At 23.9% G+C, this 22,594-nt stretch overlaps 8 protein-coding genes across 8 annotated transcripts; 5 read left to right on the top strand and 3 right to left on the bottom strand.

The window, feature by feature from the left end:
- Window positions 1-9: 9 nt before the first annotated feature.
- FG386_001512 (uncharacterized protein) lies at window positions 10-2,155 on the top strand (the record flags this gene model as incomplete). Its single annotated transcript, XM_067340905.1, has 2 exons — window positions 10-160; window positions 216-2,155. 2 exons carry the CDS (start codon window positions 10-12, stop codon window positions 2,153-2,155), a joined length of 2,091 nt encoding a protein of 696 aa, XP_067197253.1.
- Window positions 2,156-2,555: 400 nt separating this feature from the next.
- FG386_001513 (uncharacterized protein) lies at window positions 2,556-4,532 on the top strand (the record flags this gene model as incomplete). The annotated part of the gene is made up of 1 exon (XM_067340906.1): window positions 2,556-4,532. The coding sequence occupies one exon, from the start codon at window positions 2,556-2,558 to the stop codon at window positions 4,530-4,532; it is 1,977 nt and encodes a 658-aa protein (XP_067197254.1).
- A 425-nt stretch (window positions 4,533-4,957) lies between these two features.
- On the top strand, window positions 4,958-7,056 carry FG386_001515 (uncharacterized protein; the record flags this gene model as incomplete). Its single annotated transcript, XM_067340908.1, has 9 exons — window positions 4,958-5,110; window positions 5,184-5,507; window positions 5,568-5,978; window positions 6,038-6,282; window positions 6,360-6,491; window positions 6,591-6,626; window positions 6,675-6,769; window positions 6,838-6,984; window positions 7,028-7,056. 9 exons carry the CDS (start codon window positions 4,958-4,960, stop codon window positions 7,054-7,056), a joined length of 1,572 nt encoding a protein of 523 aa, XP_067197256.1.
- Window positions 7,057-7,610: 554 nt separating this feature from the next.
- FG386_001516 (uncharacterized protein) lies at window positions 7,611-8,555 on the top strand (the record flags this gene model as incomplete). The annotated part of the gene is made up of 1 exon (XM_067340909.1): window positions 7,611-8,555. One exon carries the CDS (start codon window positions 7,611-7,613, stop codon window positions 8,553-8,555), a length of 945 nt encoding a protein of 314 aa, XP_067197257.1.
- Window positions 8,556-8,787: 232 nt separating this feature from the next.
- FG386_001517 (uncharacterized protein) lies at window positions 8,788-10,458 on the bottom strand (the record flags this gene model as incomplete). The annotated part of the gene is made up of 1 exon (XM_067340910.1): window positions 8,788-10,458. The coding sequence occupies one exon, from the start codon at window positions 10,456-10,458 to the stop codon at window positions 8,788-8,790; it is 1,671 nt and encodes a 556-aa protein (XP_067197258.1).
- Window positions 10,459-11,100: 642 nt separating this feature from the next.
- On the bottom strand, window positions 11,101-12,315 carry FG386_001518 (uncharacterized protein; the record flags this gene model as incomplete). Its single annotated transcript, XM_067340911.1, has 1 exon — window positions 11,101-12,315. One exon carries the CDS (start codon window positions 12,313-12,315, stop codon window positions 11,101-11,103), a length of 1,215 nt encoding a protein of 404 aa, XP_067197259.1.
- A 1,012-nt stretch (window positions 12,316-13,327) lies between these two features.
- Window positions 13,328-17,604, top strand: FG386_001519 (uncharacterized protein; the record flags this gene model as incomplete). The annotated part of the gene is made up of 2 exons (XM_067340912.1): window positions 13,328-16,259; window positions 16,406-17,604. The coding sequence occupies 2 exons, from the start codon at window positions 13,328-13,330 to the stop codon at window positions 17,602-17,604; spliced, it is 4,131 nt and encodes a 1,376-aa protein (XP_067197260.1).
- Window positions 17,605-17,608: 4 nt separating this feature from the next.
- Window positions 17,609-22,229, bottom strand: FG386_001520 (uncharacterized protein; the record flags this gene model as incomplete). The annotated part of the gene is made up of 2 exons (XM_067340913.1): window positions 17,609-22,147; window positions 22,209-22,229. The coding sequence occupies 2 exons, from the start codon at window positions 22,227-22,229 to the stop codon at window positions 17,609-17,611; spliced, it is 4,560 nt and encodes a 1,519-aa protein (XP_067197261.1).
- Between the last annotated feature and the right edge of the window lie 365 nt (window positions 22,230-22,594).

The following is a 22,594-nucleotide window of genomic DNA, read 5'->3' on the forward strand; positions in this document are numbered from 1 at the left end:
ATAGAAGAAATGAAATACAGCGATGAAGAGTTGTATATTTCAGATGAAGATGATGAAATTAATCGCATAGGAAATGTTCCTTTACACTGGTACGATGAATTTGATCACCAAGGATATACAATAGATGGTGAAAAGTTGAAGAAATACTTAAATAAATCAGGTAAGTCATTTAAGTTATAATTCAAAGCATAAATTAATTAATAACTCATTTATAGATTCAGAATTACAGAATCTGTTAACATCAACAGATCCAGATGCCTGGAGAACTATATATGATCAAAAAAATCAAACAACTGTAAGACTTACAGATGAAGATTTAGATATTATAAGACGTGTATCTTCTCAAAAGTATGCTAATCCTGAGTTTGATGCAGAAGCTTTTAATTATGAAAGTGATAATATTGAAGATAAATTATTTCCGGTAACAAATAGACCTATCCCAAAGCGTTTGTTTATACCATCAAAATGGGAGGCTAAAAAAATAACTCATTTAGTTAAGCTAATTAGACTTAAGATACTAAAACCAATTAAAAAATCTGAGCCAGAGGTTTATGATATTTGGGACGATTCTATATTAAACACAAATGTTGATGAAGTAACATCAAAGGGACCACCTCACATCCCTGCACCAAGAATGGAATTACCTACACACGAACATAGCTACAATCCTCCTGAAGAATATTTAGCCGATGAAAATGAAATTAATAAATTGAAAAATGAATTAGGTGATGATGCATTTTTACCTCATAAATATGATAGTTTGAGAAAAGTACCTGCATATAATAAACTTATAAAAGAAAGATTTGATAGATGCTTAGATCTATATTTATGTCCGAGAGCAATAAAAATGAGAATGAATGTTGATCCAGAAAGCATATTGCCACCACCAATAGATACCAATAACTTAAAGCCATATCCGACAGCTATTAGGATGAGATATGAAATAGAAAATCAAAGTAATGATAATATCACTATATCTGTATCTTTAAATGGCTTGTGGCTTTCTGTAGGATTTGGAAATATAATAACTATATACGAAGTTTCAACTTCAAGAATAGTATTTAAATTTGACATAAGTGAATTATTCAAAGATTCAGGATTTTCATCTATGTTAAACAATAAAATAACAGTATTATCATTTCACCCTTATTTACCAATATTATCATGTGGATATGATGAATATTTACTTATATTTGTATTGAAACTTCCAAATATGATAATACTAAATGAGTATGAATTGTCAACAAATGATGAATCCGAAACAGATAACTTTAACAATTCTGAAAGAAAATATAATAATGATCCACAAAATGATTATGAACACTCATGTAATTTATTCACTGATGTTAATATATTTGATGGTAAATTAAATGAAGTTACTTTACTTTCCTGGAATCAAATTAAGATAGATTATTCAAAGCATAATTCAATTTTTAAAACCGTAAATAATTTAGTTTTAATCAAACACCAATCTACCATTAAAAGTTTATCATGGCACAATAAAGGTGGGTACCTAGCTGTTGTTTCACCAAGGTCTATCTCACCATCTCAAAGAGTAATTATACACTCAATAAATAGATGTTCATCAATTACTGCATTTAAAAAACTTAATGGAATGGTTAAGTCTGTGCAATTTCATAATGTTAATCCATGGCTTGTAGTTGCTACTCAAAAATGCGTAAGAATTATAGACTTAACTAGTAGCAAAACAGGGAATAGTAAACTCGGTAATCAGAACACAAACAAAAAACTTGTTAAAAAATTAATAGGATTTGAGGATCCAACATGTATATCCATAGACTCGACAGGTAAACATATTTTTGTAGGTCAATCTAATGGAAGAATTGCATGGTACGACTTAGATCTTTCTAATACACCATATAGATTACTTAGATATAGCGATTCATCTATCAAACAAATTCAATTTCACTTAAATAAGTCAATGCTATTTACATCTAATAAAAATGGTAATATTAATGTATTTTATTCTAAAATGCCTAATGATATTATGAGTGAGCCTACTTTTATTCCTTTAAAGTTAATTAAAGAGGAGTTTTCAATTATAACATCTTCTGTCTGGCATTCTAAACAACCTTGGATATTCTCAGCAGGTATTAATAAACAAGGGAAATCTTCTTTAGTCTTGTGGGGATAAACTTTAATTATACTTTTGTAAAAGTTTAGCCACTAAATGAACATTAAAAAAGACTTTATTTTTAATTGATTATATTTTGCTTTGTCTAATATTAAAATGGTGTGATTTTCTAAATACAATTAATATTTTTATACTATGTTATTTAATTATTTGCTAGAATTAAATGATTTCTTTTCATGCAAAATTATTTTCATAAATAAATTACGAGTTAATAAACAATAAATGGGCGCTGATATGTTTTTAATACCACATAAATTTGAAATATAATCAGAATAGAGAAGTAGAATATAAGTTAACAATTTAAAATTAAAAAAAAAACTTGAATTGATGATAAATATATGTATTTTTAGATTTAATTGTTATTTTAATGAAGGGAAGTAAAATTATTTAATGTTAAATAATGACAAATATAGAGTTTTCTTCAGAATGGTTTTCAATAGAAAATATAGATAATGAAAGCTTAAATATAAATGATCTAAAGGAATCAGATTGGTTCAATATTGATGCAGATAACAAAGTTAAAAATGAAGATAACAATTTAATCAATGAGGGATTTAATTTTAATTCAGTAACTTGGAGTTTAACTATTCGTTTTAAGTCTGTATCACTACAAAATCCTGCAACATTAGTATTTACAGTACCTAATTGGTACAAAATAATTAAAGGACCTAACGACATTCATCCATCTAAATGTCCAAAAACAAATCCTCCTGTTCCTTGTAGAAGATCAATAACATCTTTCAAAAATTTAGAAATAGAAATTAATTCAAAAATTGTGTGTTCATGGAAGGATATTTTTGATAGATTAAATATAGAACCACTTCAAATAGAAGTATATGAATTTAGTCCATTTGGTGAAAAAAAAATCCATTCTGTTGGTTTCGTTAATTTGAAACATATACTTATACAGCCAGAAGAGACTAAGCCAGAAATAATAAATTCTTATGTTTATGGTCAAAACTCGTATAGAATATGGCCAACAAGAGTATTACTATATAAAAAAATTGATAAAGGTATGGATAATAATAATAATAATAATAATAATATTGATTATAAAACCAATATTGATAGTTTTGATGATAATATAGATGACAATTCAATTAAAGGGGAGAGCGATAATAGTGAAGGTATTCCAATGGGATTAATTGAGATAGATATCATTCTTGAAGATTGCAAAAAGCAACCTATTTCTGAGAGTAGCGTTATTTCAAAAAAAATAAATAAAAATATTAATAATGAATGTAATAACTCAAATACAAGAAGAAGGTTAATTACTAATAATTCACCAAAATCAGAACAAAGAAACAAATTAAAATCTGCAAGCCCACCTTCATTAAGTAAAAATAAGAATTATTCTCCGGTTAAATATGAAATTCAGCCTCAAATTATGGAAGACGAACTAGAATTACCATTTTCTGAAAATAAAACTTTAAACTATAATGAAAATATGTCAGTTTTTGACTCGGAATATATTAGTTTTAACAAAATAAGTGAATTTAGACCCAAATTGGATTTATTTAATCCTGGATATGACAATTTATCTAAAAATATATTAGATTCAATTAAGAAAGAGATAAAACTAAATGACGATATTGACTTGTCTGTTTTTTATAATTCAGATCAAGAAGCAGAGGACGCTGTTAGAATTTTGAATAAGTGGAAATTAGTTGAAAAAGAAAGATTTATTGAACATTTAAGAAAGTTGGAGGATGAATTTAGGAAAATAATAATATCAAGGCAGGAGATTATAATGAAAGATTTTATTGAAAATATAAACAACAAAGCAAAAAAAATAGGTAGATTAGAGAATCTTATTACTGAAAAAATATTCAAGTTAAAAAATAAAGAAAATTCAGTAGATAATATGAATAATGAGAATAACAGAAAAATGCAATTGTTGCAATATGAACATAGAAAGAAATTAGAATCACAACAAAATTGTTATATCGCTAAATTAGAAATTGAGAAAAATAAAATAAAGTTAATGGAATCAGAAAAAAACAAATGGATTAAAAAATATAACGATTTAGAAAATAACTTGAATAAAGTGTTCATAGAGTTACAAAATTTAAAAAATAGTAAAAAAACAGAATTACATTATAAGAGTCAATTGTCGCATAAAGATGAAATTATAAAATTTAAAGATACTCAAATAAATCAATTAAAAGATACTGTTGAACTTTTAAAAGCATCAAGGGATCACATTAAAAAGAATTTTGAGAGATTAATTTCATCTTTTGGTTTAGCCAACAATTGTGCAGATATTGATAATAACAATAATAATATAGATTCTACTAATTGTAACATTGATTCACTTATTGAATCTGGTATTTATAGTGAAAATGATGAATTTATTAAATATTTAAGGAATAATTAAATTTTTAATTTAAATTGATATTTATAATTTATAAATAAATTATATATATATATATTTAATAATTATTATTTTTATTCTTATTTTCTTTAATATTTATATTTTCTTTTTTCAAATAAATATTGCTTTTATTCTCTAATTTAATTTATTATTTTTTTATGCATGCATGAGTACATGCAGTTTATTGATATTTAACTTATAATATTCTATTATAGGTACCGAATACCAATGAATTTTGTTCTTGATTCTTTTTAATAACTTTTGATATACTTCATATTAATAATAAATTAAAATAATTGTTCTCTCCATATTACTGCAGTAAATAAAATTAATGCTAGTATATTATTTGATGTAAAGGATTTTATTAAAAAAATTTAATGAAAAAGAAAAGAAAAAAATTAAAAATATTATTATTAAATTAAAGTCGAATGAATAAAAGGATAAATATATTTAATATAATATTATATTCACTATTTTTCTTCGTTAACTGCGATAGTTTAGTAAGAGTGAATAATATTGGTGTTACATCAGATAAAAAAGGATTTAATTTAGATGAAAAAATCAATGAAATAATAAACAAGGTAAGTGTATTTTCTAAGTTATTTGCTATTGTTATTAAAAATAATATTATATATGAATAATTAAAAATTTCAGGTAAAAATATTAAAAGAAGTGAATTCAGGGATAATAGATAATAGATTAATACTAGTTTATTCGAACAATGTAGACAATAATGAATTAGTAACAAAACTAAGACATAGAATTAAAAACTTATTTAAAAATCTTTTTAATGGAATAAACCCGATGGATTATGATAAATTTAGGTATAAAAATAATTTTGAAGGAATAAACAATAATGTGTTAAGATATTTAAGGAATTTAAAAATGGACATAATAGAAACAAAAGACAGTAATCAATTAATTAACTTTTTAAAAACAATAAGAGAACAATTAATTCAATTTGAAAACTCAATTCAAGTAAGTTCAATAATATTATTATAATGTATATTTATACATATGTATATTAACTAATATTAGGGCGTATATCTGGATGAATATATAGGTTTCGAGGAAAAAAGTACAAATGAATTTATAAATTCAAATGACAATTTCTATTTAAACACTTTTTCAAAAAGAATAAATGATAATATTAATAAAAATAATTATTTTGATGACATTAATGATGAGTACTATTACTCATCCTTATATAGTAAACAATGGTTTCATAATGATTCAAAATACGGTATCAATTCTGCGAAAATGTGGAAAATGATATCGGAGTTAAAAAATAAAGGAACGGGTAATATAGTTATTGCAGTTTTTGATTCAGGAATAGATTTTGAGCATCCTGATTTAAAAGGAAAAATATGGAGGAACTTTGGCGAATATAATTGTAACGATGGAATAGATGATGATATGAATGGTTATATAGATGACTGTTATGGATGGGTAAGTTAATAATGAAAATTACTCTTTATAAAATTTAACTTTGTTATTATTAAATGTAGAATTTTGTGAATAATAATAAAATTCCTGTAGATGATAATGGACATGGCACTCATGTATCTGGTATAATATCAGGAATACCTAACAGCGTTGTCGGAATATCAGGAATATGTTGGTATTGTCAAATAATGGTTCTTAAAGTATTGGATTCAAGAATAAGGGGATTATTATCTGGATTTGTTCAAGCTATTGACTACGCCTTAGATAAGGGTGTAAGAGTATCTAATCACAGTTATGGAAGTAGAAGGTATGTTGAAATATACAGTTAATAATAGATTTTAATTGAGAATTTAATAAATTATAATTTTATTTTAATAATATCAGCAAAAACATTGAATTGTTGAGATTGGCAATTAATAGAAGTGAAGAACAAGGAATGTTAGTCATAGTTGCGTCCGGTAATTTTGAAAATGAGAGGAATAACGATATAGTTCCGACTTATCCTTCATCATTTAAGTAAGTAGTCAATAAATAAAGAATTATCTCTTACTTTTTTTTTTTTATTAATTAAACATTTAAATAAAATTAAACTACGTTCAATTTTAACAATTAAAGATCAGACAACATTATTTCAGTTACTTCTATTACAAGGTAAGCTAATCTCTCTTTAAACTTTTTTAACATAAATTAATAATTTAGTAATGGAGAATTAATGGAAAGAGCAACATATGGTAAAAGATCTGTTCATGTTGGAGCACCTGGAGTAAATATATGTTCAACATATTTAAATGGGGGTACGTTTAATTTAAATATGTATAAATTTTTTGTTTTTCTTTTTAATTAATTTTTATTTAATCTACAGAATATAGATGCATGGATGGAAGTTCATTCTCCGCTCCCATTGTAACGGGAATTGTTGGTGTTCTGTTATCGCTTTACCCAAATATATCGATTTATCTGCTAAAGGATTGCATACTAAAAGGTGTTACTAAAATAAAGGGATTACCTGGTAAGTTAAAATTAAATAAATAAAAAAAAATAAATAAATAAAGGTGTTAGTAACGAATTTAAAATAAATTGAATAAAAAAAAATAATAAATAAAAAAATATTGCCTCAAAATCTAAACACCTTTTATAATAAAAAATGAATAATACCAAAGAAAAAACACATTACTTAATAAAAATTTAAATATTAAATTTCATAAATTAACTTTTTTTAAATGACATTCAAAAATTAATTAGTTATGACAGAAGGTACAGTAAATGCGTATAACTCACTTGAAATTTGCCGAGTATTATTCAACAAAAATATACCAAAGAGTCATTTTCTTACCGCCTAGAAAACAAGTCATTTAATAATAAAAGAATAAAATAACGAAATTTAAACTTTAAAAGAAACGGGGATAATAGTAATATTGTTTTAAATATTTGATTAGTTGTTCAGTTGAATATATATTTAAATTCTATTCTGTTATAATTACTTATTTTGTTAATAATACATTGGATTGGTATTTTGAAATATATAATACAAGGTTTTATATATATATATATATATATATATATATATAATTTGTATAGATTAATACTAATGATAATCTTTTTAAAAAAATTTAACATATGAAATAACAGGGAGAGATGAAAGATCATGTGAGAGAAAGGTTAATGATAAGACTTGGGATAGGAAGAGAAATAGCATTCGGAAATTCAATATATCCAGTTGTAAATGATGAATATATAAAGGATGATTCTGAATTTGATTCTGAATTTTCAATGAAACTATTAGATTTATCACAAAGTGATTCATATAGATTAAAATACTTAAGAAGATTAAGCTACTTAAAAGTATGGGTACCTTCAATTTATAGACCACCTAAGCATCAAACAGCAATTATTTTTGACTGGGACGATACATTAATATGTACCTCATATTTGAGTTCAATTATTGAAAGAGTTAGTAAAGAGGAAATAAGTAAATATAATACATTTGATGACCTGAATGCCTCTGCAAAAGGAAAACTGGAAGATTCTATATTAAACAAAAATAATAATAGTGACCATCATGTTAAGTCATTATATATAAGCGATAATATAAGAAATATACTAAATATAACGCAAAAATGTGTATTAGAGATATTAAATAAAGCATTAAAAATAGGTTATGTGTTTTTAATCACAAATGCTTCTGAAGATTGGATCAATTACTCGGCAAATGTTTATATGCCTGATATTGTCAATGTTTTGAGCAGTCTAACAGTAATATCAGCAAGATCTAAGTATGAGCAAAAATATCCAGGTGATTATCATAAATGGAAATTAAATGCTTTTTTAGAGATACATAAAAAGCTTAATTCTGAAACAATTACTAATTTAATATCAATAGGTGATTCTATTATAGAGATGGAAGCGGTACATATACTAGGAAGAGAATTTTCCGAATCTCTTGTTAAAACTGTTAAATTGAAAGAAACACCAACTCCTGACGAATTGTATAAGCAGCTATCTTTAATAAACAGTAATTTTGAAAACATTTGTTTAAATGCAAGAAATTTAAGGATTGTATTAGAAAAGAAAGCTTTGTAGATTCGTATTAATTAGTATTTTAAAATATTTGAAACCAAATATTGTATATATGAATACGAATTTATATTAATGTAAACAAAAGGTATGTTATTATATTATTGTTGTTAAAAATCAAAATTAACAATATATAATAACAATTTATATTATATAGATGCTAGTAAAATTAAGGGGTGAAAAAAAACTTAATATAAATTATATGTGATTATTTTATAATATATAATTACTTATTCTTTTACTTTGAATTAAAATGTGGGAAAAAACTTGTCAACTCAGGTTCATTTTCTGACTCTCCAGAAGATGATGAGGATTCCCATTGTTGAGATATTTGTAAATTTCCACAAGACGAAATATCGTCGTCTTCATCCTCACTATCTGAAGGCGAATTAAACGCTCTTCCAGAAGAAAAGAATCGTTTTGAAGAAAGTTTTGGTTTTTTCTTATTTAGTAAAATATTATTATTTGACACAATTTTAGACTGTCTAACTCCTTTACCTTTTCTATTGTTTATATGTTTAGATGAAGATTCATCTAAAATAGGAATATTTAATTTAAGTTTACACCATTTAATCATCTCTCTGAAAATACCTGGAGGTGTTTTTTGGTCATCCAGTTCAACTTCACCTGTATTTACCTCTTTCCAGTGCGCTGTAGATAAGAAGGAATTAAATAGTTCTACATGATCGTTCTGCGAAAGTTTTCCCAATAATGATTGGAATTCTCGTCTCTCAGATTCACTGATAATATCATTGATTGAATTGTATGATCCAAAACTACTACTACTAGCACCTTTTTTGCCACTTTTATTATTAGGTTTACTAAAGTTATTTTGTTGGTTTGTTCTCTTGTTTTTGTTACCAGAAAAAAAGTCGACATCAATACCACTCATTTCAGTTCCACCATTATTTAAGTAAAACTCTTTATTATATCTCTCTTCATAAATAGAATTATTTTTTCCACTATTATTAGTTTTCTTAAACGGTGGTCCATCTGTATTAACGTTATCAGTGTTTCTGCCACCTTTCATTTTTCCTGGAAATGTCAAATAAAAGTCGTCTTTTAATGGTTCATTTAATAGTTTTAAATTAAAATTCAAACAGGCATCGATAGTTTTAGTCCAAAGTATTCCACCTGGTTCTACAGAACGAAAAGCACAAATCCAAACTGAATATATATCACTAAATACACTTGATGCATTTATATACTCATTGTTTTCAAGTTTTTTAATAATTTTATTAAAAGATATTGGTTTTATTGGACTACAGTTCTTTAAATATTCAAAATATATATTTGCATTAATAAATAATTCTTCAATTTTTTTATTATAGTCAAATTCATATTTATCATTATTTTTAGAGTCAAGATCATTCTCTAGACTTTGACCTTTTAAGTATAAACCAAAATTGCCAATATTTACGTTATGAACATAAGGTTTAAATATTTCTTGTTGTGATAACATTTTCAATATTCTATGAAATCTTTTTGCCCAATCTGGCATTTTCTTTAAAAGATCATCTATAATTCTTCTACTTCCAACAACATTTTGCAAATTTTTTTGTTTTGTCTCTGATCTTGATTCTAATATACTCATTCCATCTTCCAACAATGCCTTTAATTCTCTTGAGTATGAAGGACGAGAACTACGTGATTTTCTTTTTTCATTCTCATTTTTAATCTCTAATCCCCCAACAAAACTCCTGCATACATTACTCTGTGATTTATTTTTTGAATTTTTCTTGTTATTGTAATCATTTATTGGCTCTGGAGATAGTTCAAATCCATAATAGTAAGAATTATCAATAAGATACTGTTGTACTCTCTTTAACTCAGCTAAACTCAAAATCAATTCTCCTCTAACTCCTGTATTGCCATTTTTATCTGCAGATAAACCTAAATCTACGTTCATATACACTTCTCGTCGATACTAATAATACAATACAGATACTAACAATACAATATATCTGTATTTCAAACTTTTAAATAAGAAATAATAAGCTCGTTGGCGCTGGCGGGTCTGTATGTGTATACAATTGCCAATTTTCTGATAATGGTATAATTGCATTGGTACCATTTGCAATCTACTTACAATACTGCTCTTAAAATAGTGAAACAGATAAATATATAGTCTTAATTTTAAACTCTGTTTCAAGCTTTTCGCTTTTTGTATTCAAAAATTCATTTGTAGAAGGGGGTTGTTATTAAAAAGTTCAATTTTATGGTAAAAATCAGAATTATTTCAAAAGAGATTACTAAGTATATAGAAAAAGAATTATACTCTATGTAAGCTGCTCACCTCTATATATATATATATATATATATTTATTTATTTATTTACAATACTAGCAATAACGCCCAATATAAGGAGTCCTTGTTTTGTAATTTCTCTCGATTTTAGGAAATTATAATACAAAGTTATTTTATCATATTTGTAGTGCTTATATATTCAAATATTTTAGTTTCATTTGTATTTACATTTTCTGTTTGTTTTTTGTAACTTTTTAATAACTTATTTTAAAAGCTATCGTTATTATCAGTTTTTATTTTTAAATTAATACTCCTTATTAGCAGTGTTTAAAAACCTTTGTTTTTGTTTGTGTCTATACTTTGATCTACTATTTAAATATAAAGAACCGTCTATTTGTGGGTAATCAAAGTAATTTAATGTAACTTTTTTATCTTCGAAAGATAATCTTGAATTGTTATTTTTTTTGTAGTGTTTGTTTCTTTCACTGTAATGACAAAAATTATTAATGTTTCTATATGATTTTTGATTATAACCATTGTAATTACAACTAATATCATCTTTGTTTCTATTCCTATTATTTATCATTTTCCAGTAATTTTCACCTTTAATAAAACCACTATTGTTATATTCAGAACAGTAAATATATTTTGATTGCTTTTCACCTACTTGATTATACCTTCCATTATTAATAAGCCATTTAATAGCTAAAGATTGTCGCTCCTTCATCCAACCAAATATATTACTGATCAATAAATGATTAGATATATTTAAGTTATTAACAGTATCATCATTACTTTTATTATAGCTGTTTTTATTTCTAAATTTATCAACATTATTTTCTATAGTTGAAGTAGATGATATATTTTTATCATTGTTATTTTTTATTTTTTCAATGTTAATACCAAACTTGAATTCACTTTTATTTGTTGTTGAATTTACATCTGTTAGTTTATTTTTGTAGTAATCCTTTCTAATATATCGAATTTTACTGTTGCTATTATTGTTATTATGATGATTATTATTAATAATATTTATAGTTTGAAAACAGTTATTTCTAGTTTCAGCATTGAAACTGGCTTTTTTTTTCTGTTTGTAATACTTATTTTTGTCACTCTCTGCTGTAAAATTTGAAGTTGACGTTGTATGATCTTGAATATTATTTTTATTTCTAAAATATAAATCTACTTTAGAGGATTTAATATTTGATTTATGTTGATTATTTTGAACATCTGTAAAATTAACTTCGTTATTTTTTTTTTTTGTTACATTATCTCTAGTTTTATTTCTAAATAAATCACCACTACTAAAATTATCATTAATTTCCTTTGTCTTTATATTTTTTTCACTTATTCTTAATCCTTTTGTCTTATTATCATCACTTTTTATCATATTTTTTTTCTTTTCTTTTACAGTTTCTACAAATCCTGATGTATTTTTATTTTTGATTTCACAAACTTTTATTTCATTATTAAATAAATTCTTATTTGTTTTTTCTTCTGTTTCTATATTATTGTTCATTAGTATATTATTTATTCGTTTTTTATTCTTTAATTTACTCTTTAGATGTTATAGTCTAAATCTTTGAATCATTATTATGTAAATCTGAAGTTGTATCAATACAATTATTTAAATCCACCAGAATATATTCTTTTTTGTGCCTTCAAAATAATATATATGCTTATAATGATATCCTATTCTGTATTTACATTCAGGTTCATATATTTAGCTTTCAAAAATATTATTTACATTTCTTGTATTACTGTTTTTATTTTTTATAACACTCGTCATTACATTAAAAGAAGAAAAATTACCTCAAACTAATAAATATATATTAACATTAGTGAATATTTAATATTTGCACCCCCCCACTTATTAGTATTTTACTATTTTCTATATAATCTTATTTTATTAAGGTACCGGATACCTTTTATATAATTTAAATATTAAATTTTTAAATGTAAACTGCTTTGTTGAATTTACCGCTAATATTGGATCTTTAAAAAAAGTGCAAGCAAAAAATACATATGTATTACTGAGGCTTGGATTTTACTGTTAATTTCCTCCTTAAATAATGTAGCTAATTCAACTAATACACAATATAAATGCCAACATACAATCGTAAATTTCTCTATAACATCATTATTTGAATAATACATGAACGTTTAGGTAGTTTTTTTTAATCTCGAAAACGATTTTAACTTAAATTAAAATAAATCTAAATTAAATATTAATAAAATGTTGAAATTTCACTACTTTAATAATTTATTTATTTGTGTAAAAAACTTATTTTAAAATATAGATAGATAAATTAGTTATATATCTCTATTTACAAAAAAAAAAATATAAGCGTACATAAATTCAGTGAACTTATAGTTTAAAAGTAAAAATTAAATAATAATACTATTTAAATATTAATTCATTATTTAAAATGTTAAAATTAAAGATACGAATATTGTGAATGTAGTAAACTAAATTATTATAGTACAATTACTAAACAAAATTAAATAGTTTAATATATATGTCAATGAATATGAAAATGAATATGTTAGATTTACCAACAGAAATTTTAGTTGGGTTATGTTATTATTTAGAGCCAAATGAAACAATAAGTTTAAGTTTGGTGAACAATTCAACTTACTTACTAATTCACAATAACCCAATAATATGGAGATTCTACTGTCACAAGTATGGCTTTGTGCAGTTTAAGAGTGATGGAATGTGGTGCCATAATGAATTTAAATTATGCAAAACTGAGAATAAAACAAATAATAGAATAAACAATTATGCAGAAAAGAATCAATTAAGAATAAAAAGATCATTTACTCCAAAGGAGGAAGTTGAAGCATACCGTATAGAATTTGGAAATGATGATACATACTTAAGAATATTAGAATATGATTGGTGGAAAAAAGATGATCATAATAATGACAAAAATGGAGGAATAAAATTAGATTTTGTGCAAAACATAGTTAAGGGTAAGAAATTAGTGTATGAATGGTCAAAAAATGAACTGATTGATACAAATATAGACATATCATTTGCAACAGAATTAGTAAATTGGAGACTTGTATTTTACATGAATATATTGAATGAGGATAGTAACAATACATTTTGGCTTAGAGTAGGTAACAGCATTGATATAATGACACCTATAACTACAGTTAAAATAGATCCAAAAATATACAAAGATATGGACGAATCAATATCAGAAAAGGTATGCGAACTTGCAAGAAAAATAAAATACTTATCTACTCTACATACATGTCGTCATTTTATACGTTTACCATGTCCAATGAGAATAAGAGAAATAATAGTAGGTGGGAGAATTGGTAACATAATAACATCAGAACCAAATTCACAGGGAAGATATTTATTGGAGTTACCTATAGAATTAGTGCATTGTATAGATGAATATGATGACCTATTAATTCATAATTATAACTTTATGAATAAAGAAACAAACAGCAATGAAGAAGTTATTTTAAGTAAAAATAAATTACAATTACCTGCTAATATATTTAATAATAAAAGGTCAATGGATGATGGACATTTGAATAATTTAATTTATAGTAAAAAAAGAGAAAATGTAATAGACAATTTAAATTCAATGAATATACTAAAGTCAGGAAGTGAATGTAGAGAAAAGGAAAGAAAAATTAATTTAAAGTTAAATTATAATTTATACAAAAAAATATCTCTTACTAATGCTTTTATTTCATTTGCCTCAAGTGCAAACTGGAAAACATCATTAACACCAAGATCAGTTTCTGTATTTAAACAAATAACTACAGTTAATTCAGATAGAAAAAATGGTAAAGATAAGGATTTATTCATTGAATTACTAATGAGCGAACAGAAAAAAAGAGACAATAGCAAAAAAAATGATATTGATTCATATATAACTAATATATATTCAAATAATTACAGAACACACAGTCCAATAAATTGTACTACGCCATGTTCAGTTATAAACAGAACATGCAATATTGAGTTTCATAATATAAAAGAGTACTTTGATATGTTATCTTCAAACTCAATAATATTTAACATGTTTGCTACAAGTATAAATCTTCAGTATTCATGCTCAGAATCAGGGCAAAATGTGTATTGTTGGTGTGAATATCCAAAAAGTCTTGTTGGCTGCACTTGGAAATACAATCCAGTTAAGTCTGATATAAATGAAATTAAGAGCATGATGTTAAATTTAAGAAAAAAGAATGAAAATAGTCAAAAAAACAATGAAATAATTAATGAAATTAATAAATTTAGTAACAAAAATCATTTAAATGCTGAAAGTAAAGAATCATTGGAAATAATGATTAAAGTGAATGATATTTCTGGTAATGAAATATGGAGAAAATATCTAAATACAAGCAAATCGACTAATCAGAAAAGTTTTATTGCACTTAAAAGAGATGGATCTTGTTTAGTTGACTTAATTTCATCAGTAATGAATCATATTAGCGATTGTTACATGGATGACAGTTTTTATCCAATATTCATATTAAGGGGATTTGGTTGGATACCTCAAAATGATAGAGATCAAAATAATTCTAAAGTAGAAGAAGCAATTAAAAAAATATTTATTACTATGAAGAACTTAAAAGGCAATAATCTCATTAAGTTAATAAAAAATAACATACAAGAACTAATGTCAAATTTAAGCGAAAATTATTCATTTGTAAATGGAGAATTGATTCATGTAATGGTGAAAGATTACTCTGTTGATATTATAAGTTCAGAATTAAAAGATCAAATAAAAAATATAGGTGATATTGTTATACCTGTTTGTTGGACATTAGATGGAAAGAATGTTAATAAAATAGGGATATTACCATATGATGAAAAAATGACGTTTAATCAAGAAGATGAAGCTGATATTCAAAAATTGTCTTCATTCTCAACTTTGTCAACATTAGCCTCTTTTGACGATATCAATTTTATATCAAAACAAAAATTTAGCAGATGTAAGGTAATTATCATTAAAAGAGAGGTAAATAGATTTGACAACAGCATAGAGGAACAAATAATTGATGAGATGAAAGAATTTAACATTAAAAATTTATTAAATTTAATAAATGAGTTATTTAACTGTTGTTCATTAAATATTAAGCAGAGTTACCAAAATAACAATAAATTTTTTAATTTTAATAATTGTCAAGTATCTCACTTAAACACACTTGTTGTTAATGGTAGTTCAGAGTTGCATAAAACGTTTTATAAAGATAATAATAAGTTATGTGAATTAAATGCTGAAGAAAATGAGATTATCAACGATAAACAAAGTTGTGATAATAGCAATTCATTTGATAATTGCGTTAAAATTTCGATATTAAATAGTTCTGAGGATACTAGACAATTTGAATTTAACTCAAAGCGATCTGATTTGATTTTAGTTGGAACCTCTTTTGGTAAAGTTAGATTAATTGATAGATACAGAGACATAGTAGTTGGGGAAGAAGGTGAGTTATATAATTGATGCATTTAATTTATAAATAAGTAATTACAATGTGTAATTAGCACATAAGGCTATTTTATACATTTAAATTAAATGTACAATAAAATTAACATAAAATTCATTTAATAAAAATTACTATTTAATATATAGGTACATCTATAAGTCCGATTATAGGTTTAAGTTGGTTAAACAATCATCCGGAATTGTTTATAGCAGGTAGTTGTTTATTAGGATCAATATCAATATTAAGCATGAAAGAAAATCCTTTTTATATGGATGAATTAGCTGTTGGTAATAGTAATAATGAAATAAAAGATAATATTGTCGGTAGTATTTACTATGACAGTCACAATTATCATTATTGCAATAAAAGTAATAATACCAATGATATAACAAATGGAATAAACAGACAATACCCATATATAATTAAAATAGAGAAACAAACCAAAGCATTTCCTCAATTAAGTTCAATATCAGTAAATGCAACGGATGACTATTTCTTAACAAGTGGATTTGGTAAAGCTGTTGCATTATATAATGTATATTCTGGTTCATTTATAAAACTGCTTCCAGAAATGCATATGTCACATATAAATATAGTTAGATTTACAAATTATCATCCACATATATTTTCAACGGTATCTTTTGATTCAACATGTAAAATTTGGGATTTAAGACAAAAAATACAAGGAAATGATCCTGTAATTAAGTTTGAATTACCATGTATGGCTATAATGTCTTGTTTTACACCAAAAGATGATTTGAAAATGGTAGTTAGTGGAATAGATGACTACATGAAACAGTTAGATTTAAGATCTAAGGAAATTTGTCAACGTAATTTTAATATTCCGCAATTGGGAGATGAACATAGCTTTAGAAGATCATTATATAACTCTAACGGCAATGTTATTTATACCATTAATACAAAAGACAAATATATAAGAGGATACAGTTCAACGGACTATAGTTTATCATTTAGTTTCAACACTGATTATTTTACAGAATGTTACAATATTTCAGGAAAAAAAAACTTATCAAGTAATAATAGTGATATAAACGGATCAAAAATATACGCTTTTGGAGGCGATGACTGTATTTACAACAGTAATACAGAAGATATAAACAACGGCTTATCCTCATTTAATTCATCTATAAATCAAGAACAAACAAATTCTGGGGAAACAAATACAAATATACAAAATAATATAAATATGCAGTCAGTTAGAGGAAACCCTATTTTTGATGATATTTGTGGAATATTAGTTACGGGATCTGAAGAAACAGTATTTTCAAAACCAAAAATAGCATTAATAAAATTTAATAATAATGAAATTAGAAATATATGTTAGTTTGTCATTTTAATTTATGTTTATGTTCAAAATTTAATACACTAATATATGTATTTAATTCTGAATATGGATTTCTGTAATTATTCACTTGAATAGCCATTCTTGATGCTTGATAAACTTGCATTAACAAATTTTCAATAGCAATTTGAAAATAAGAATTAGAAATGGTGTCCTGAATATATTCTTGTATGAAAAGCCTTGAGACGAGTAATATATCTTGTTGATTAATTAAGTTATTATTTTTTAGCGGATTATACTCATTGTTGTATTTGATTATAAATTCAAGAGAATTATATGCTTTATTTAGTATATCTTCTGGGATATCAATAGTAAATATTATTTTTTCTTGGTTATTAAGTACAACATTCTTTTTGTATTCATTAGAAAAAATACTATGATCTTTACTTAGTTCGTTCTTATATTTAACTATGAAGTCAAAACAATCTTGATTTGATCTTATAATACAACTGATTGCATCTTGAATTACATTTCTAACTATATTAGTATGAGATAACAATAAATATGAACTTAATGGAGTTGATACATTAATATCATTTTCATTTTGTGATATATTTAATGGATCAAATGGAAAAAACTTGCTTGAGTGTTTTAGAAGTTCAACAAGTATATTTTTTATAATATTCAAGTGAAAATTTTCATTGTTTAGATTCAAATTTAATAAATTGTTATTGTAATGTTTCAAATATTTCTGTATAATATGCAATGCTTGTTCTAATATATTAGAATTAGGATAATTTAAAAATTCAGAAAGTAATTTAAAACAAGATGATAGTAATTTTTCACTTTTATAGAATATATTAGATATAATAATGTTTTTAGATTGATGTCTATTTATTTTGTTATTTACAACATCAAAGTTAATTTGTTGTTCCAAATTTTCACTTTTATTATTTGAAGCATTATTAATATGAACTTGAGTTTTAGAACCTGCAAAAAATTGATCTATTATTTTTAATACTTGTAGTGATATTTCACATATATCGTTATAGTGTGAAATGTATACAGTATTCAATATATTGTTATCTTTTAAATCTTCTGTAAGGCATTCAAATGGAGTATCTGTTTTAAATAATACTGAAAAAGGATCCTCTATAGAACATTTATTTTTTAAGTCATTTAAGGACGTTAGCAACATATATGACTGACATTTCATTAAATTGTTCCATTCAATATTTAATTTATTAATTATACTTGGGATAAAGTTTCTTGTAAATATATTTTCTAAAAATAACACAATTTTATAATCATTTTCAACACATTTTGGAATTAAGTTAGGAGAAAGTATTTTACACAAGCAATTTTTTACTATTGAATTTAATATATATATAGGTGTTGTTAATATAGGTTCAATTAATACTTTTATGAGCAAGTTAGTATATTTATCATCAAAGTAAAAACCGTTATATGTAATAAATTCAAAGTCACTTTTATCCTCATCATTTATTAAAATTTCATGACCTGTTCCCAATGTAAATATTGAGGCAATTATTTTTAATAATGTAATTCTTATGAATGAAGTTATTCTTCTGATTGTATTTATATTTTTATTAAAAATATAATTGTATGATATTATCTTCGATAATTTCTGTATTTTAATATCATTTAAATTTTTTGTATCGCTCCTATTTATCCATTCTTGATCAGATATTGTATTAAGTAAATATAAATAATTAACTGATTCATTATTACTTTTATCTATATTAAGTGAACTTAAAGTATTAAATATAGAAAAAAGGAAGCATATTGATTCAAATACAGTAATACTTATTTTTTCTAATGGATGCTTTAATATTAGTTTATTATTTATTTTGTCAATAAATCCACCAGAATATGCGTCTAAATAATTGTATGGTAAATTTATATTTACAAATAATGAATAAATTAAATGTAAAGAATTTTTAATTTGCAGTAGATTATTCCAATCTTTTTCGGAAATTTTCATGCAATCGTTAGTTTTTAAAATATCAATTAGAGAACCAAACATAAAATTCAAAAGTGGCTCATTAATTAAGTTATTAATTGATAAAATATTATCATTTTTATTATTATTGCAAATACCTAATATAAATTCTATAGATTTATTCGAAGCAATAAGTGAAAATTGAGATATTTCTGAATAGTTACATGTTGCATTTGTTACTGCTATTAAAACTGAAGTTAATATATTTCTTTCATCATTTGTTAATTCTTGTAAATTTAATGTTTCTTTTATTACGCATATTATTTCTGAAACATAACCTTTAAATAAATTTGAATTATTCAATAATAATTTTGAAAATAAATATCCTGATGCTTTTCTTAATTCTTTAATATCATTGTCATTCCCAGAATATGAAATATAATAAAGAAATGTCCTCAAATAATAATTAATATTTAAACATGAATTATTTGTAGAAAATAAATCTTTATACCAATTAATACAAATAATTGAATTTGACATTAATAACAGTTTTCTGTTTTCCAAACTAAAACCACATAATTGTATTAAATTTAAATTAAGTATACCATCTATAAGTTTATAAAATAAAATTAACCAGGTTTTTCCTTTTTTAATATTTGTCTCAGTTATCAATAAATCCATATAAGATGGTGAGTTTGAGAAGTATTTTGAATTGATATCATTATTTTCATAATATTTACTTAGATAGTTATAATCTTGGCTAGTGTGATAGTTTAAGCGTGATATTATTGATTCAATAAAAAAGAATATAGAATCTAGAATTATCAATTTTTTGCAATTACTTGAATTAATATCATTTAAATGTTTTTCGCATCTTTTGTTAAATGTCTGTGAACTTAACATATATGTTGAAATGTTTAAAATAGTTTCTACAAGTATGTTTAAAACAATGCCATATTCAAAATCAATTAATATATTTATTAAACTAATTATTCTGTTTTTTAATGCACCAAATAATTTATAAAAGCTTGAGTTATAGCCAGTAAATTGTTCTTTATAATTATTAACATAATCAATATTAATATTTTCTGTGTTAGTAACATTATATTGATCATATAAAGCAGAATATTTAGAAATAATATATGAATAGCAAAAATTTTGTGACGGAAAATGGGAAAATACATTCAATTTATCCGAGTTAAGCTTATTTAATGAATTGATTAACATATTTGATATAATAATGTTCCACTCATTCCATTCATTTGAGATGTAGTTTATATATGGATCGCCTATTCTGATTGATCTTGTGAATATTATTACAATAAGTATATTTATATTTAATTTTTCTATGTTGTTAATAATCAATTTACTATCTTTTGATATATTTTTTAACATAAATATTACTGATGAAACCGATAAATCACATATTAATATGTTTGGATGTAGTAATAATAAAGTACATGTATTCCACATATGCAAAATAGTGTCATGTTTATTACCGTAACTGTCAAATATTATATTATCTGGAAATTTAGTAATATAATTAAATGTTAATTCCGTTAAGTCTTTAAATAATTCAACTAGGTAAATCTGTTTTAAATAGTTGTCGTACTTTGGATTTTCTGACATTAATTGTGGATACAAGACAATATTTCTAACTAATTTTGAAATTCCAATTGAGAATCTATTTATATCACAATATTCTAAGTTACTAAAATAATTTCTTTTATTTTTTTTCAAATTGTACATAAGATGCTTCAATAAATCAATTATTTCCTCATCTATATCCATATTAATTTCACTTAATAATATATTTATTAGCAATTCATCTAATTTTAATTTAATTAAACTTGTTGAATCAATTATATTTGTTAAATTTTTAAGTGTATAAAAACAAAGTTTAGTTCTAGATACAATAAAAATCATGTTAATGTTAGAATTTATGGGGTTATTTGTTATTAGTTTGAATATTCCTTGAATATCATTACATAGTAAATACAATATTGGTTCGATTTCATCTCTTATCCCATGTATAACAGAAACCCTGATTTTTGAATTTAATTTTGAATTAGAATTCATTAAAAAAGTATCAACTATTTCATTTATAATCCCAAATATAAGTCTAGTTAATTTATCAACCTTAATATCTAAATTATTTTCATTTTTTATTGAATTTCTTGCTTCCAATATGTTATTCATAAATATTTTCCACGAATAAAAGTTGTCATTTATTATTACTAGACCTATAATACATGATAGCTTTCTAATTGCAGAATTTGAAGATATTAATAAACCCTCTAAATTATTGTTTGTATTATATTCATGTATTGATATTAAAAGTAAATTGTTTCTTATTCTTATTTTATCTTGGTCTGAAAAATTGTTCCATTTATTTATAATATACTTTTCCAATATAGATAGTACAATAAACTCTATATTCTCCAAGTAATGTTCAGAAATTATTGATCTTTCTGCTTTAAACTTTGTGATTCTAAGTGTTGTTAATACTATTTCATCTACTTTTAAATCATCATATTTATATAACTCTGTTAAAAACTCTTCATGTTCGGATCTTCTTGCATTTAAATTAGGATCTATTGTTATTATTACACTTTCTATTATCTAAAATAATTAATAAAATGTAAACTATAATAGTCATTTAGCAATTAAACCGGTAACTTACTTTATCTGCAACCTCCTCCATTCATTTACATAATAAAAAAAGCAAGCAATTTAAAATAATTTAAACGGTATTATATTTAAATATCAATTTCTTTTTTTTTTTTTAAACAACAATAATATTTATTATATTTTTTTTCTTTTAAAATGGATTATTAATATTAATATTTTAGCAATATTATACAACTTCTTGGCGCCATGGTGTGGTTATTGTACTGATTAAAAATGCATGTAATATTAAATATATAGATAACCTAAGCATCAACTGAAATAACAAGTTTAAATTGTTTAAATTAAATGATAAAAATAAGTGGGAAAATAAAACATGGCTACATGTACCTTTTGAAAGTAGTTATACTTTAAGAATAAGTAAGTGTTAAAAAAGGAATA

Source organism: Cryptosporidium ryanae (genome assembly GCF_009792415.1).
Source record: "Cryptosporidium ryanae isolate 45019 chromosome Unknown contig_25, whole genome shotgun sequence".
In the NCBI taxonomy this organism is placed as follows: Eukaryota; Apicomplexa; class Conoidasida; order Eucoccidiorida; family Cryptosporidiidae; genus Cryptosporidium; species Cryptosporidium ryanae.